At 42.1% G+C, this 18,783-nt stretch overlaps 1 protein-coding gene across 1 annotated transcript in view; it reads right to left on the bottom strand.

Moving 5' to 3' along the window:
* CFAP61 (cilia and flagella associated protein 61) overlaps window positions 1-18,783 on the bottom strand; it is a 90,064-nt gene that overhangs the window by 55,775 nt on the left and 15,506 nt on the right. The window contains exons 9-16 of the mRNA XM_083856672.1: window positions 17,382-17,476; window positions 16,846-17,033; window positions 15,160-15,199; window positions 13,835-13,974; window positions 10,604-10,730; window positions 10,193-10,270; window positions 9,054-9,260; window positions 7,073-7,207 (exon numbers count right to left, since the gene is read on the bottom strand). Of these exons, the coding sequence (XP_083712798.1) occupies window positions 7,073-7,207; window positions 9,054-9,260; window positions 10,193-10,270; window positions 10,604-10,730; window positions 13,835-13,974; window positions 15,160-15,199; window positions 16,846-17,033; window positions 17,382-17,476 (1,010 nt within the window). The remainder of the gene's footprint in view (window positions 1-7,072; window positions 7,208-9,053; window positions 9,261-10,192; window positions 10,271-10,603; window positions 10,731-13,834; window positions 13,975-15,159; window positions 15,200-16,845; window positions 17,034-17,381; window positions 17,477-18,783) is intronic.

Genomic DNA, 18,783 nt, shown 5'->3' with positions numbered 1-18,783 from the left:
GGAGCAACAGCCAAGGGGCAGCTTGCACTGGTCTCTGGGCACACTGGGCCAGCCTGCAGAGGGAACTGCCCACACACAAACTCACCAGCAAGAGAGCAGAGCCAGCACAAGAGAAGGCCACAGGCACCTTTACCTACAGACTCAAGGCAACAGAGGCAGCAATTCAAATATACTGAACTCATTAAAAAATGTAAGATGGATATAAAGTTAAAAGTTTGGAAAAATAGAATAAAAATCATAACATTTCATACTGAAAATAATGAATACGAGGTAATAAATAATAATCCAGGATATGAAGGGAGATTGATTTGTAGAGTCAGAGAATCATGTTTCAGTGAAAGCAGACTTAAAGCTCCATTTTATAATGGCAAACATTACCTTTCTGTGGCAAAAATATCTGTTTCTTCCTTACAAGCTGGAACTGTTAATCTAAAATACGGCTTTGAAAGACTTTTAAGCCAAGTCTGACCTGTTTGTAAGCATAGGTGCCTATTTCAGTTTATTGCAAATGTTATTAACACCTGTACAGCACTGACAACGCTTTCAAAACAAAGATAGGTCATCTTACTTTTAATTTCACACATGCATGTAAGTTGTAAACATTCCTGTTAATGATGCCATCTGGTGCCTTCCACAATGGTGTGACACACAGTCTTCCAAACAAAATGTAATGGCAGCTTCGCACAAACCCCACTGACATTTACAGTGAGGAGATTTGTTATCAGCCTCACTTCAGAACGCCTGTTTGTGTGCCTACTGGTGCCATAAAAACCATCACCTTCATCAGCCAATGGGAAGAACAATAAATTATGGATTTTCATCCATGCACATACTACAAAAGCATTAAAAATTCATTACTCAAGCACATGAGCATCTTAAGCAACAGTTACTGCTTTAAAAATTAATACTACTCCCCTGGTTAAGTGAAAACTATCCACACCAAGCCTTTGTTTGTAATCCCAGTGTCTATATGCAAATTGTAACATGCAGGAACTCTCCCATTTTAACTTTGATACATAAGCCTTGATATTTAAAATGCAGGGAATTCTCTTGCCTATCCTCCCTAGGCTCTTTGTTATATTTGCTCTTTATCTTAGTAGAGGCCTAATGATGAAAAAAAAAAAACCCAAACCCTGAAAGATCTTCCATATTTTAGCCATATTCAGTACATTCCAGTGCTTCAACTGCAGATAAACAGAACTGGAACCTCCAGAATAAACCTTTAATTGCTATAGGCATTCTACCAAGCCAGCACATACTTGACTCCGAGGCAGAGAGTGAGAGGGTAAAATAGCAGTGACCACTTCCCCTGAGTTACTCCAGGCACTGCTGTTCCAGAAGCACCTCCAGGAGCAGAGCTGCATGCTCCTGTGGTCATGCTTTAAGACAGGACAAGGAGTGGCCAGTGCCCAGGATGGGCACACACTCCAAAGCAGAGGCTCTGGTGCTTCACAGCACTTGTGCCTCTCCCTCTCCACCTTCACGACATTTCTTTGTGGACACATAAGGTGACAAACCTTGCAGTTTGCCCTTTGAGCTGCAGTCAGAAGCAGGGAGCTTTGTTTGCTCAGAATGGATTGTTCTATGGCAGATTCTGTGAACAGCCTCTCCCCAGTGTTTTAAAATTTGACTTAAAGTCCTTGTTTTTATTACCTTCGAATTACGACTGAGCTGATATTTTCAAACTGTACACTGCGAACTAGCCAGGACTGGACAGCAAGGTGTTGTTAATAGTCAATCAGTTCTGAGTCCTTTCTGCTCCTTTGCCTACACAGGTCAAGGTAAAGTGCTCAGTCTGGGCACTAGTGAAAAGTTCAGACAGGTGGTAATGAGTTGGCCTAAACATCAGAAAGTGGAAGTCACAGAGAGTGAGTAGAGAAAATAGAGCCCCAGGAGTTTGTTGGATGGGACACCAGCACCTAGGGATGAGTTTTCTACACAAACACTCGTACAGATCAGTTTCCTATCTGTTTTTTTAAACAAGCTTCCCCACAAGAGAAAGTCTGTCAAGTTCAAAAATGTTTTAGATATTTTTCTGGTTTTACCTGATAGCTAATTTCTCCTTTTTTTTTTTTTTTTTTTTTTTTTACAAAACATGGTAAATATGTACTCTTTTTTAAAGTCCTGAAATTTTATAATGGACATAAAAAGCTCACAGAATAGAGAAACATCCAGGATGGCTCCTATGCTCACAAGTCATTTGAGTACGTAGTTGTGAATATACACTGCAATAGAACAAGTTCTAAGATGTATCTAAAAGCAAGGATGTATATTCCTCTCATGTTCTTGTTTTAATTACTATTTTAACTGCTCTCAGGCCTTTTACTCATACCCTTTACCATAAGCATCATGGTGGAATCAGACAAACACACAAAAATACCTCCACACTGCACTGGAAACTGTTGAGTTTGCAGTGCCTTGGCCTCCATTTTCTATTTGAACCTCACACTGAACTAACTAAATTTATACAACACTTCATGGGCTTCTGCAATTGTTCTTTTTATGAGCTGGAAAAACAATTCTAAACTATGCAATAAAGCCTGACAGCTTGAATGCAGCCATGAAATAAAAATATAATAAACCCAATAGCATGAATAATAATAAAAGGGCAAAACCAAGGAAATAATTCAACAGATGTGTGACATTTTTGTTCTTCATTGTGGTTCAGTTATTCTTATTAATTATATCACCTATTCTTCCCTGACGTTGATAATTACATGAAGCAGATGGAGAACAGAATGCTTCCAGATGGTGAGAAAGCATACAAGTTTCTAAACTGTTTATTTATGAAGAAATAATTAAGAATTATTTCATTGTCTATAGTTTTCTACTCCACCAATAATAACATGCACCATGAAGGCCAGCAGCACTTTATAAGGTATTCAGGATTCTGTTATAACCAACTGTTTTTCATGTAGCATGACTGCAGTGACTGACAGATGTGCAAACCAGAATAATCATCTGATCTGTTTTAACGTTGAGGGAATTAAGAGTCTGGATCTTTGGATCTCCTGCCAGTTGGCGCTTCAGCACCGGTTGCCAATCCAGAGTACAAAAATGAGAGGTTTCCTTTTGCTTTGGCACAGCTGTACAAAGTATTTTATCTAATGAGCAGGCAGGAGCTCTATCAGGTCTGTGCCCTGAACCCCAGTGTGGCAGACGTGTGGCAGATGCAATTCTGAGCCAAGATGTGGCACCTCTGCCACACTTGCTGCTCAACAGGTATCCCAAAGTCTGGATACCTTGGGACAAGATGCAAATCAGCAACTGTGTCATTCCAGAGGACTGCAGTGGGAGACTTTCAATGGGAGACAAGCTTAACGCCTCCCGCTTTGTGCCTTTTCAGTCCAGTCTTACCCAATTTACCTGAACCTCTTCAGCAGAGCAATGGGAGACAGTTCAGTAGGAAGAGACACACAAAATGAGCAGCAAAATATATTTCCAAACTCAAAGCAAAAGAAGACGTAAGGAAGAATTTACAGCCCTTCAGGAAATGGAGCTACTGCTTGGGGTGGGGTGGGGGGGGGGCTGACAGGGTTTCTGAGGCAAAGATGAAGCAGCACAGAGCTGTGGTTTAAGAGAACAAGTGAAAAAACCTGTGATGACTTTGAAACTTACGGCAAAGTGTTCATGAAAAGGATGTCAAATAGGCAGAGGAGCAGGGAGAGCTCCTAAGCTCTGTATTTCTCTGGAGTCAGTCATTTTAGCAAAAAGCCACAACATGCATCAAAAGCCTGTGTCAAACCAGAAACAAGACTGAACCAGTGGAAATGCCCCAAGGGCCTGGAGAAAACTGCAGGTAAATGGCCACACAGGTAACAGTTGGCTGTGGGGTTATAGGATAAGTTCCTGGAGTTTTAAGAGTAGCTTTCTCCAGCTGACATCTAGCTCTGCCAGAGAGCCCATGGGAGGAAGGAGCTATGCTCCCTTTAAAACCACAAGATGCAGCTCATGCTCCCTGCACAAGATAGGAGGGAGCAGGCTGGGAATCCATGAGAGGGTGACACATGGCACTTTGCCCTTGGTGGTTTTTCCAGACACCACAGAAGAATAGAGTTGACAGAGGGACAACAGGAACAAGTTACCACACACTGTGCTCATCTATCTGTAACAACTGATCCAGATCCACAGGAAAAGCACCTCTCCAGCACAGATGAGATCCATCTGGACTGGCAACGCTCAGGAACTAGCTGAGAGCAGAGCTTCTGTGATTTAGACTGCTGGTTTCTCTTCTGGCTTTGGAAGAAGGAAGCAGGAAAGTGCCCATGCATGCCCTGGGTCTGTATATATGAGTGAATTCCCTTCATGCCCTAAGCAGGCTGGAATGTTCTGGGGAGACACAGACTGACAGAGCCCACACTTGCTGAGATATGGAGCTGCTGATGGCCCACAGACATCCACACACAAATCAGGAGCTGTGCCCCCCACACAGAATGGATGAGCTGCTCAGCCCCAAGCTCTTATTGGGGAAAAAGACACTGCGGCTAGAAAAGGAGAGCTAGAGCTCAAGAAGGGCTGGAACAAGAGGAAGGCAGCTGAAAAAGCAATAGATGAGAGGCAGATGCTGATTTGTTGATTACTAGATACAAGGGGCGTCTTGTGGGTATCAAAGCAAGAATATCACCACAATTATCTCCATTACAAGCAACCAGATGCTTAAGCAATCAATTAGGGCAGGCAATCAATGAAAATTTTACATTTCTGAAATCAACTTGCATTTACAATCCTCATCTTGTAGTTCATGTGACAAATCCTGCCACTACTGCTGAGCACACTAAAGCAGCAATTACAGTGATAACTTGCCCTCGAGCTCACGGGAACAAAGAAGGCACAGATTCACCTCTGGAGGAGCTGTTTTCAAATAGGAGAGGGCAAAGGCCTCTCAGTTTAAATCAGCTTGGTGAGCTGGGATAGAGACTTGGGATAAAGAAATGAGGAGTGGTCTCAAATGCTTGGAATCCCTGCTTGCCCAATCTAAACAGCTTGTAAGATCCTGCCCTGATTTTATTTAAAACCACCAAAACAAAGATGATAGGAGATATTTTCTCCTTACTTCTCTGCAAGTGCTGGCCTCAGACATCTTCCACTAATTCCTACTGCAGACTCTTTGTCTGCCTTTCACCTTTCTCCCTCTTTTCTCCACACTTTCCTCACAACATCATTCTCCTATGTCCTTTTTCCTTCACTTCCTAGCCCGTTAGCATCTTATACAACCAAAATCTGTTTCACCTTGTCTCACTGTATTTCATAAGGTGACACTTCTCAGCCCTTCCATTCTGCAGAGTTAGCACATTTATCTCCTTGGCAGGACAGGTTGTTCTCTGCCTCATAGATCACACCTTACTGTTTACAGTAGGTCTTAGAATCCTTTTAATCACTACAAAAAGGCAAAAAGATAATATTGTGCCTATTGAAACTTGGTTATATTCATTTATAAAATACACCTCAATTTATTTGTACCTTCACTACAGGATTTGGCAGAGTAGTGCAAGATTATTGATGGGGATCAATCTTCCATTACAGGGCATCTGAGCAGAGGGAGCAATTGCCTTGTGCCTGGCTGTAACCCAAGGTCTAAAAGCAACACCACCTCTTACTCACAAGTATGCTCAGGTCTCCGTGGCAAGCTGCTCCTTATGTTACACAGCTTCCCAACATATGGTGGCCAAAGGTCACTTCATTCACTTGATAGAAGAGTCAATTTAGTTTTACATGGTTTCAAGTTCTTGGTATTTCAGAGAAGCCAGCAGCAGACTAGCTTTATCCTCAAGTTACCACCCAGCACTTAGCCCCAGATGTCTATTCTGATTGAGAACAGTCTGTCAAAAATCTATAATTCATGCAGAGGCAGATGCATGGATACTTACACAGTGGCTGGCCCTGAGTTGGGGTTTTGCCAGTACAACTTCTTAGCAGAAATTTCACACATTCTATTAAATAGAAATTTGAATCTGAGATTTCAAACCATTATGCCACTACTTACAGAGAAGCTCAGAAAACCTCAGGAAGAGCACTAGCAGACAAAAGATTTGCAAATCTTTCAAACACAGGAAAGTCTGTGATTTTCCAGCTTCAACAAAAATGTTAAGACAACCTCTTTTAGGAGGAGAGCAATCACTTTAAAGATTAAGAAGCAGTTTAAAGAAAACCATCAGAATTCATTGCATGTTGAACAAAGCCAGACCCAGACCAACAGTCTCAGCCATGTTCTGGATTTTGCTTTGCCAGCTACTGCCTAATTAATAGGTTTAGGTGCCAAAACCTACTGACTAACCGAGAAAAAGACAGCACTAAAAATATTATGTGGAAGCCCATCTCAGCCAACTGGAAGTTAGTAGGCAGATATAAAGCTCCCTAATTATGTTTCTCTGTGAAATTACAACTACTTACTGAGAGAATCCATTAAGTATGTTTTTCCTAATAGTTCAGCTTCACTAGTTACGCTTGTGAGGAATCACCTTCACATCAAGTTTTAGTTACTTTAAAAATGTAAGAGAATTGGATGAAAGTTATTTTTAAAATGAAATTTTAAGAGATTTTTCATTTAGAACCTCCAGGCCACATGAGTTCTTTGCAAGTAAAACCATTTGCTAGTGAAAACAATCTTCTCTTTTGCTGTTAAGTCACTTGGTGTGTTAAGGATATCTTGTGCATGGAAGAAACCTGACTTTGGGACTGAAAAATAAAATGTTCTTAAGCCGTCACTACAGAGAGAGTCAACAGCATGGCATAGTCTTTTTTCCACTTGTGGAGCACAACGCCTAAATAAAGCTAGCAGGAGCAAGGGCTCAGCAGCAGGCAGAGCACTTAGAAGACACTGGGAGGCCGTGACAAAGCACTGCCATCACGTCAGCATGGAGCAGAAAGAGTTCTGCACAGCGGCCACTGCGTGTGCTGGGCTGTGGGCCCAGCCCAGCCAAGCACAGCAGCAGAGCAGGATCCACCGGCCAACATGGCCACTGTAATTAAGGAGCAGCCCGTGAGCCCTGAGAGGGTGATGCCAACCCATCTGCCAGGCCCTGTATGAGCTGGCACATGCCTCCCGCCTGCTGCTGCTGCTGCTGTCACCCACCTGATCCTTGGAGACCTGCTCTGACGGAGCGTTCACGCCAAGCTCTTGCAGAGGATAGACAATCTGTCGTCTCGGCCGCACGGGAGCCATGTAATGAAGGGCAGATGTCAGGGAATGGGCACAGGGATGCTGGAACTGAAAGACAGCAATCCATATTTCAGCAGAGAGAATGTCAGAGCAGTGCATCACAGATGTCTGCTGCATGGCTTAGCAAACACACAATTCTTAGCTCTGTTGGCTAAATCTGAGACAAAAATCAGCAAATAAACAAACATACTCAGACCAGAGGAATGAATTGCAGATAATTCCTGACACTAATGAAGATAATTATGAGAGTAATTACATTACTATCTCTGTGGGAATGACAGATAAACAAGTGGTTTGGTTTATGGGATTTTTCAGCACAAGTATTTTCCCCAGGAGGATATTTTTCTCCATAGTGATCATGAATCAGCTTGATTTGACCTCATTAAGCTGTGTTATCTGCTCACTGCTAACCTTTGCTCGCCTGGCAAGGAACGGAGACGAATTTATACAGAAATTCTATACCGACTGAAATGTCTGGTATCATCCAAGTGATAAATGTTAATAAACTGGCAGAAAACTGAAATTAACACAACCCTTATGTTCATCTGAGCAGCCTGGATCATTAGAAATAGCTGTATCTGTCTATTGCAGCATCAATGGCTCTGGCATAACTTACAACACGAAAGAGAAGAAAAGAGAATTACAGGAAATACAGAATGAACATTAATGCAAACTAAATTACACTCAAGTGCCATTCCATCCACAAATATTAGAACTTGAAGTTGCTATGTTGAGAACTAAGGAAAATATTACACTTGCCACTTATTAGATAATAATATTAGATAAGCTAAAGTAACTTAGAGTAACTCTGTAGCCTGATAGCCTGGAAACAGTCAAAACTAGAATCACCGGTAAGATTTAGCTTCTCTTCCATCCAGTGCCATTAAACTGCATTTCTGTGAGTGCCTCTTCAGAATCTGAGAACCTAATGCTATGCAGGAACATTATTGGTTCCTCATGGGAACACTTAGAACTCCACAAAAGTGCACAGGAAAATACATCCTTCTGCAAACATACCCCAGTCTAACATGCCTAGAGTTCACACATGAAAGCCAGTGGTGATTTTAAAAACACCCAAGTGACCAAGAACAGAACTCATCTCAGTCACCATCTAAACACCAGGTGCCAGGTCCAGCCAGCCAGACATAAGCCCAAGTTGGAGGTCAGTCTCCAGGGGAAAATTCCATTTGCCTCCAGACAGGCAGGTACAACTGACAGATGAACTGCCCTTGGAATGCACTGTGTGTTTCCATCAGTGGTGCCAGGACACAGGGTGATTGCCTAGGCCAGACAGCAGCTTCAGATGGCAACACAGGCTTGGAAACTTTACCTTGTGTTCCCTTTTCTCACAGGAGACTGATGACAAAACACATATGTGAATGTTTCTGAATTTCATTCTTCTTGGAAATGGATTTTCTCCATTGAAAGTTTAGTTCTTACGGTTCTCCTGTGACACTTGCAGTAACGCAAGCCCCCCTCCAAAAGCCAATGAGGTGTCCCAGTCCCATTGACTTTCGGTGAAACACAATCTAGAGTACCCGAATCCCTTTGGAAGATTTTCTATAAACCACATGGATGTATTTAGGATGATCCCCTTGCATTTACTCAGGCTACATTATCCTTGTGCTGGGCAGGGAGCCAAGGCCAGGGCCATTCCCATTCTGTTTCCCACCATGCTTCCTGAAGACACCGGTGGACACCCCAGATCAGCCCTGCTATGCAAGAGCTGTGTTCATGGGTCCAGCATATGTCAGACAGGAAGAAAAGTACGTACAGTTTGCTGCAGATTGACAAGAAAATCTCTGTTTGCAGTCATTCATGGAAACAAAGAAAAAATAAAGTGAGAAAATGTGGCAATATTTAATATAAGAAATACTAATTACTTTCTCCTTACCTTGCCTTCCACATAATCTGGATAAATAGGGTAGTAAAGAGAAGATTTGTGACCCAAGCGAAGAATCTCCTTTAGAAAATATTTTGTATAGTGATGAAATACAGGATTCAAGACAAAGTGGCAAAGATGCCCATGTTCCTCTTGCTGGTGGTGATTAAAATGAATGAAGTCCTCAATGTTGTAATGTGATCGAATATATTCAATATCCTGGAATATAAGGAATTTGTGAGTCAGTAGTGATCAGCAGCTATCTTGACAGGATTTTAGCAAATACCAACCAACAAGTCACATTCTATCAATCAAGGAACTACATAACTACATTTGAACTCCCAAAGACACTGAAATCAAGTGTCTTTGAGAGCCATCCTCAATTGAAGGGCACTGACTGAGATTTTTCTCAAAAATATTTTCATTGTCTCAAAACCTTTCCTTGCAGCTTACCCTTATTTACAAGGAATGTACACCCTTTCCCCACAATGCCTGATGAAGGTTAACAGACATCCAAGGTGGGGGGGAAAAAAAAACCACCTTTTTTTCTGCATTCAAGGCACAGAAGCCCAGGCTGTCCCTCTCACTAAACTCCAGCTGAAAAAGGGAAGTCCACAGAGCAGTGCAGTGTAAGAAATGCCCTCTGACAAGTCTTCTCTGTTGAAGTGATAAGCTGATATTTCTGCACATTTATTCACTCAATCTATCCTCTTAGCTCTTAATATAATCAAGAGAATTACTCTCGGAAACAGGAGCGACTGTTCTATTGGAAAAACTAAGCATTAGAACTGCTGAACAACCTAAACTACACCTTTTCAGTCCTAGCAGAATGCCACAAAAGTGGCAAACTTGGAGTATGTTTACTTTTCAATAATAACGTGCGGTGTCTTTTTTTACTCAATCAGGGAATGGCCTTTTGTTTTCAGGACATAGCATCAGCTTCTTAAAAGTAACAGGAACATTTTTTTCATCTGTGCGTCAATCATTATCTATGAGCAGAGAAATAATCCAGGGGGCATAGGCCAAAGAGCTTCTACAAGAAGCACTTTTACAGACAGTTTATTAAACACACATATAGTGCCAAGCACAAAACTCAGCCTTAGTGTGAGGACCAAGCACCACAGAGCTCATGGAACACAAATTGAATTTACCATTTCATCCCTAGTAACAGAAACACCAACGATTTGATCCAAAACTTCTGCTACAAAAGCCTCTACTGGCATCCCGTCCTGCAAGGTAAAGGCAACAGATGTACATTTCCCATTTCAGTAGAATCTCTTTCTAATGGTACCTGTCTATTTCACCACAGAGTCCCAGTTAAAACATTTTCCTCCCAGTGTAGCTCCCAGGCACCATCCCAGTTTAACCAGCCTGCTCCCCACGAGAGCCCTGTCTGAGCCAGGTGTGTGGCTGGACTCTGGATCACACAGACCTTTCCTCACTGATGCTTCAGTTTAGGTACAGCTGCTGGAGGAGTGCTACAAGCTCAGTCACTGCTTCAGTCCTGGGTTAAGTCCTGACCTTAGGACAGAACTGAACACGTATCAACAACAAATACTCACTGGATCCCGGCGAGCCTCAGTGAATATCTTTGAGTCATTCCATATACTTTCATTCAAGCTAAGAGTTTCAACAAGCATTTTGACACCCTGTAGGTCACTGGTTGCTGCTTTTCTTACATTAAATGACCTAAAAAAGGAAAAAAAAAACCATTAAAGTTGACTCTGTAACAAAATAAGGACAACTGCCAAGCGTAAGACAACGCACCCTTCACAAGTACCAATCACACTGTTCAGAAATTGCAACTGATTGATAAATGACACTTGTTCCAAAGGCAGAGATGAACTTACTGCATAGTAATAGATCAGAGCATCTACCTGAGACAATTCCAGAATCCTGCTTCATCTGCTGTTAAATCCTCAGCCCAATCTATAATCCCAGGTATCAGCTGTCGTCAAGTGAGTAAAAGTCAGCAGTAAAGGGAGGCAAAGAACCATAAAAAGAATGTGGACTCTGTAGTTGAACACTGTGGCTGAACACTGAACACGAACAACATGGGGAAAAGAGCAAGATAAAAACAGGGAAAGGCAATAAAAATGAGAAAAGGACAGAGAAAAATAAAACTGAGACAGCTGTCATGGTACAAAGTAAAGCAGGGACATCAATTTCTCTGAGAACAAATTAATAATTTTTGTGTTAGGCCTTGGTGCCTCAAGCAGTATCACATGAGGATAAATTTACATGACTGCAATGGCTCTGCTCAGTGTACAGTGCCAGTCAGTAATGACACAGTCGTGATGTGGTACCAGAATGCCTGTGCCACACATGGAACACCTTACTTATAGACAGCAGTCACCTGGCACTAAGCTCAGAGAGACTGTTAGCAAACATCTTTCCACCTACTAGTTAGGAAAAAAATTCACTTCACACTGACAGTCTACAGCAATAGAGGAGCTCTCCCACTGTCTGTCAAAGGCAGCAACTCCTTCCTGGTTACACACAACTCGTGCAGACAACACTTGTGGAATGCTGTTCAAGAAGCTGAACTACAACTTTAGTTACAAGAAATAAGTTCTTTCACTCACAGATAAAAAAGTTGCAATTCACATAGTATATTTGTTTTACTCCCGTTCTTCTCACTTTCAATTTAAAATGGATGTGCTATTCTTCAGCCTCAATCACATTGAGAGGCGTCTTCTGGAATATGGGTTTAATGAATAGCATTGGTACCTTAAAAAACACAAACTTACTGGTTCTGGTATGTTATGAGAAATTTCACAGTTGAATTCACTGACCATTTTTGACTGCTAAAAAGCACACAGTTGGTTACTAAATTACAGACTAATCCTGACATTCTAAGTGAGCATCATATGAGCTTCTGTAGCTTTTCACATGTTTCCACTGCCGATTACAAGACCTAAGAGTGCTGAGCATTTTGGCTCACTCTGCAGCCCCAGTGTGCCATCCTCCCACGGCTCCTCAGCCCAGCCCACCAGCTTTGCCCCCACCCATGCCCCAGGGAAGGCAACTGTCCCTACAGAGAACTGCATCTCATAACAAAAACAAAACATGTGAAAAGTTGAAACTGCCTTTTCTTTTTTTAAATTAGCAGATCCACCAGCTCCATTGGGAGCATGGAACAGGAAGAAGGACTACCCAAGGTCTGTACTCATTTCTCTCCCAGCAATGAATTAACTCATTCTAGATGCTCAAGTCCTTTGACTGCTCAGAGACAAGAGACTATTATTATTATTATGCTTTTTAGTGAAAATTGAGGCAAAGTATCCATTAAGAACCTCAGCCTATGCCTTGTCATCTGTTATTTTTTTTCTCCTTCACTGTTAAGTAGCAGACTCAAAGTTCCATTTGCTGCACTCTCGCTTTTTGTGTACTTAACACTTTTTCTTATTCCTTTTACTACCCGTACTAATCAGCAGCTCATTTTGTGCCTCTGCCTCTTCTGACTTTGCCCTTTCACGTCTTCATATTCCCCTCTTATCCTGGTTTTCTTTTAGTCCATTTTCTGTGACTTCCTTTTCACTCATATCCTTTTGAAAGCCCTAGGTGCAAGTACAATGTGTTGATCTTTCACTTCCACAGATTTGGTTATTTCCAAGACAATATCTGCTGTTGCACCCTGTGGGTTTTGTTCTGCAGAAACTTTCCAAAAGCTTACTCTGGTTTCTCCCAAAGCTTTTCTGATCCTGAACCTCAGTGAGCAGATATCTTTCCTTACTTTTCTGCAAAGCTGCAGAGGGACTTGGGAAATGCTACTGATGACCCTATTTTGTTTGCATGAAAGGACTGGTGTCATTTGGAATATGCACAATGTAATCAGGATGGTAACTTTTTTTTAAAGAGCCTTGATAACAACTTGAATTTTGCCCAAAATTCCAAGAGGACACCTGACTCCCAACCCTACTGGTAGATTACTGAGCAGTTGTGCCTGAGATTACCAGGAATTACTCCACCAGCTCTCTCTCCAGCCAGCTGGATTTTTACTCAGGACCCAGAAGCAGAAGTTTCACCCCAGGGCAAAAAGCTTCTGCCTAGGTCCAAGAGGAGCTGGCCAGTTCCCGCATGAAGTATTTACATACCACCAAAGGTGATTAGGTATGCAATTAATCCTTGAAGTATTTTGCTAAAACCATATAGTTTTTAGGTACATTAGGACCAAAACCAAAAAAAAAGAATCTCTAACTATGCTACAATTTAAACTTGATGTTTGGGCCAGAATAGGCTTGATATACAAGCAAAGCTTTGGAAAACCCATTCCACATAACAGAAGTCACAGCAAGAAAGATTTGGTGTCCCCGTTCACTGATATCTCAACCTACGGAAGTGTTCAGAGCATCACAGAAACTGAAGGCATGAAATAAATGATTCAACACCAAAAGTAAAGAAATTATATAGAACAGATACATGTTCCTGCTGTGATCTGTGTGTCCCAGAAACACATGACTGCAGTTCTCTTAAGAAAGCTACAGCATATTTCCAAGAATTAAACCTACATCAGACTTTCAGATACCAGTGTCACACAACCTGACCCACATCCCTAAGGCCAAACACAGCACCACATTTCTTTGCTGGCCTGGAACTTGGAACCAGGGAACTTGGAGTTGGCTGGTCTATACCTATGTCCATCTTCCCTACCTTAGTACTGTACACACAAATCCCAAACGAATCCTCTCATTGTGCTTGGGTTTTACTGAGAGGACACTCCCTACAAACACTGGATGGTGTGTCCCACAGCAGCCCAGAGCACAGCAGGGCTGTCCCGAAGAACAACTCACGTGAGCAATCCCATCCGGTGGAACACATACAGCTCCCGACCCAGCCTGGAAGTGCAGGAAGGGACAGCCCGAACAAAGCTCCGGATCAGGGGGAACTCCGGGACATGATGTGGCACCAGGATGACACACAAGTCTCTGTCCTGAAAGACATTGGCAGGCAATAAAAGTGTTCTCTAAACTTTACCCAAAGCCCTCTGAGGGGACAGACAGCCCTGTACGCCTCCAAGCATTGCTCTGCCTGGGCAGCACCAAAGAACTGACAGCTCAGAAATAGCTCCACATTAAGCAAACTATGGGGTGAACATTCCTTACTACATCTGGTGATTCCATCCTGACATTTTGTTTCAAAGACTGACATTGCTGGATGGATAAATTACATAAATTTGAAATGCTTTCTGGGTCAGCTCTCTCTAGGAACTTTCTTCAGTGGTAAGCAGTGATTTTGAGTGTGCTGGTTCTTTGGGCCAAATCAGTGTCTCTGGTACCCAGGGCCTGTCTCTAAGGCACACTGCCATGCCGTTATTTGTAACACTACTTTACAACAATCTGCTGTGCATTAAGAAAGTATCAGAAAGTGGACTTTGTTACCTCAGACAGAGTGATCACACAGGGCATGAGTGGGAAATAGCTACTGCACTGTGAATCCACAGTGCCACTGTTTAGTCTGTAGGTAAATACTAGCAATCTCCTTAATACCGCTGTTTTATGGGCTTTAATTCCATCTCCTTTAATAAATTTTGCTGAGTTTGTTTTCAATTTAGGTAGAGTCTGGGTCTGTACATAGTTTTAAAGGAGTTTGAAGCATTTTTTAAAATCTGCATCTCAGAGAAGACCCTATGGAACATAAACTAGAGAGACTATTTACAAGAGCACATAGTGCCAGGGAAATGCCTACACACTGACAGAGAGTAGGTTTAGATTACATGGTAAGAAAAAATTCTGAGGGTGAGGAGGTCCTGGCACAGGTTGCCCAGAGAAGATGTGGTTGCTCCATCATTGGAAGTGTCCAAGGCCAGGTTGGACAAGGCTTGGAGCAATCTGGTCTAGTGGAAGGTGTCCTGCCTATGGCAGGGATAGAACTGGATGATCTTTAAGTTCCTTTCCAAACCAAATTGGTCCAGGATTCTAGGATAAACAGAGGACTTAGGTATGCATTCCATGAAGTCCAGAATCAGCCAAGGAGGGGAGCAGCTCAGCCCAGGGTAACCAGGCCCAGCACACTCGTTGTGGGGTAGACTCAGTAGAGCAGCAAACCCACATCCCCTACCTGCCAGTTGCACTGCTCTCACACCACACAAAACCATTCCAACTTTTGTTATACTCACTGGGAAAACGTTGAAAGCATAATGCAAAAAATCCAGTGACCTGCAACCAAAAGCAAATATTGGCAAATAAAGCACATATCAGAATGATCTGATACACTGTGATACTGACATCCCTGCAAGTGCAGGAACATTTATTCAGAGCAGATCAGACAATCCCAAGAGACCATCAATAATCAACTGCTGATGTTGCATGCTGCAAGAAATTTCTGACTTCTAGTGCTCAAAGCATAATTATTAACAAGAATAACTTGGATGTTTGACATAATACATGAGGCTCCTCACTAAAAGGGCGGAGGGAGGAACAAACAAAACATTGGCTCTCATGTTGTTGACTCCAGTCTCTTCAGAAGCCATTCCTGGACTACCACAGCCGTATTAGTATACAGCAAGTATTACTTCAGGGTACAAACACTTATTGCTATGTTCCACAATATTTTCAGCCAGCACCAAGGGCTCTGTGACTTTCCACTCAGGAAAGTGCTGATGTGCTCTGACAGACTAACAGGAACATCAATACTTAGAATTGTTTTTGAACACTTCTTTCCACTTCTCACCTACTGACTTAGAGCTATCCCAGTCTCTTTTCCATAGTGACAGCAAATTGTGATATTTCAGTTTAAAAAGACTTCAGAAATCTCACCAAAGCCCTGCTGTTTCTCCCCTGTGTAAGGATATCAAAGAGCTCAAAACCCAGTTATGCTGAAGTTTCATAAAACACTTTTCCACCACACAGAATGTATCTTTTGAAGAAATTAATACAGATATATGTTACCTATAAATACTGATAAATCCTCTCCTCCTTTCAAAACCGTAATTAAGCTCCCTTTTTAATTACCTCTTTAATAATATTACTTAAAAGATACATAATTTCTAATTGCAATATCTATCCTTGAATGCAAACTTAAAGCTGCAAGTACAGATCAGGATTGGGATATTATATATTCACTTATATAATACATAACTAAGATTAGTTAACAGAATAGCTGCTCAGGGGAAAGGAAAATGCCATTGCAACTACACTGCATTGCAATTTTCTCTCTGGTATCCAGGACCTTATTGGCAGCAACGACCACAAGAATTGAGTTGGGAGATTTTTCAGGGGGCTTAGAAAAGTATCAAGTATCAGCACACAAGCCAGCAGTTCAGTTCCTTCACATTTCACTCTCAATGCACTAACAAGCCACATTACAGCTCTGGGTTTCAGGGATGAAAACATTTAGCAGCTTTAGTGGGTAACAACTACCAAGAAGAAAACTTCCCTCAAGGCTAAGAAGCAATCATAACTACAATTCAAGTCAGCTGCTATTTCTGGGTCCACGCTGTGCAAGACCAGCAGGAACTCCCTCGGGATGAAATTCCAGGCTGCAGACAGCATCACCTCCTGCCCTCCTTTAGGTATATTTGCTTTGCTAATAGTTCTTTTACAGATACGTGGATCAAGCAAAGGCAAGCCAGAGAAGCATACAAGCAAAATGTGTGAAACCACCAAGATGTACAGCTCTGCATGAGGTCATCTTAAGGGAAGCCTTCAGACAGGAATTCTACCTCCTCCAAATATGCATCTCAGAATCCACACTGCTACACAGATGTCTCCAGGCAAAAAAAAGACTGGGAGCACAGCATTGAACATAAATACAGTGATAAATGTCCTGAATAGAAAAGCAGTGACTCTTCCTCTATACTTACCTAGTTTCATACTTCTCATCAATACAAAGCAGACGGATACAGAAAACATTTGAAGGTCCTCTGTACACTGGATGCAAATTCCCCTCCTCATCAGTCTCCAGGAGGGGTGCTGCTGAACCTTTAGAGCCTGTGTTGCTGACATCACCTACTGGCAGTTCAGTCTGGGAAACGGTCACAGCTCCGTCTTCCTGCAACAATAACAGACAAGGGCTCATTTACACCACTTCACAAAGTGTTTTCATTAGTTAAGCCCCATCCTTTCTTCTCCGCTGTGTGACCCTTTCTTCCCACCCGGATGGCTGTGCATGGGGAACTGGATGGGCAAACTCACCCTGACCAATAACACTGGCCTCCTCCCTCCAGACCACAGCCAAAGCAGCTTCCAACCCGTGCCCCCACAGCAGAGGCACATGTAGGCCAGAGCAGAGGACAGTGCAGATGGGGAACTCAGCAGTATTTGCTTGTCCTCATCTCTGCGAGCCTTGCTTTGTATCAGCTCTGAGAGTCATCAGCACTGCTGGGTACAGCAGCATTACCTGCACAGCTGCAGCATCTGCACCAGGAACATGTTCCAAGTTTTGAGAAGAAACAGGCTCTGGCTTTTGACTTGTTTGGTTGCTTTCATCTTTATCTGAGTAAAGTAAAAGACAAAGTGCACAAGGTTTATTAATGTACGCTTTACCCTCAGAACCACAGCAATAGCTGGAGTGGGTCTGGCTACCTCTATCAAAAGATTTCATTTTAACATCCACTGTTAAAACAGTCCCTCCTACAGTTACTTGGCTAGAGCTTCATTATACTGATTTCAAAGAAAAAAAAAATCCAGGGAATTTGTTGTAAAATAAGACCTGAACAACACAATTTGGAAACAATCCCTAAGTTGTGTGTATCCCTATGCCAAATCTTTACCCGATCTCAACTGAAAAACAGGAGTTAGTGTTATTGACTGATATCTTCAACCCTGTGTGTTGCTAACTTCCTTTCTGGTGATCACAAGGGCAAGAAGGGCTCTTCATTCTCAGATTAGTTCTCCAAAAAACTGAAATCCAGGTTAAATCCCAGTCAAACCAGAGCTCTTACTGGTGCAGTAAGAGACAAGAAACAGGTATTATAACTCCTTTATAAATTATACACAATAAACCCTTGAGGTGTAGGTGTTGCTGCTGAAGAAAACACATCAAGTAAGGGCATCCTTGCATTTGGAAGATCCAGTAACATTAAGGAAGTCAAGGTTTCTGAGCTCCAAGAATACAAAATAAGCTTCAGAAAACAACAGAATTTATCCCTTCTCCCTCTGAACTTTGCCTTAGGACACCCATGTAAGTTACATTCACAGATAGAAGCATTTCTTCACATAATAATAGACACTTGAAAAAAAAAAAGAAAGGCTTAAAATAATTTAGCCAGAAGTATTTAGAAAACAATCTTATCTCAAAATCTGTTTCTCTGTCAATAAAATAGTGCAGATGCAACACTCAAGGCAAGAAGAAATGCGGGGGGTGGGAATCATGGGATTCTCTGGAGGTATCACAGATGTCAGCCTTCACAGAAATGATCAAATGTCATCTTGATTAACCAGCTCCATTTCTCATTACCAACAGCCTTGCAGGTGTCAGAAGTTAATTAATACAAGTCTCTTGTTGTCATGTAAATATTGATATGTTGTTTCTGACTTTATACTAAAATGCAAATCCTAATGGTTCCACCATCCACGCGTGTTAGACATGGCTGCATTGATGTTTACAGACATGCTGTGCACAAGTGATGCGAAGAGCTGCAATACTGTCTCTAAATCAAGTAAGGACCACAAACAAAGAAAATTAAAATAAATCCATGATTGCTGGGTTGTTAGCTGAGGTACAGTCAGCAGGATCAAGGAGCCAGTTCACCATGAGGCCTGATGAAAAGCCCTTGAATCATTCCTATTGCATCATGTTT

This window comes from Zosterops lateralis, assembly GCF_965231275.1.
Source record: "Zosterops lateralis genome assembly, chromosome: 3".
Lineage (NCBI taxonomy): Eukaryota > Metazoa > Chordata > Aves > Passeriformes > Zosteropidae > Zosterops > Zosterops lateralis.
Note: the sequence above shows the minus strand (reverse complement) of the source record. Positions and strands in the feature narration are given on the sequence as shown.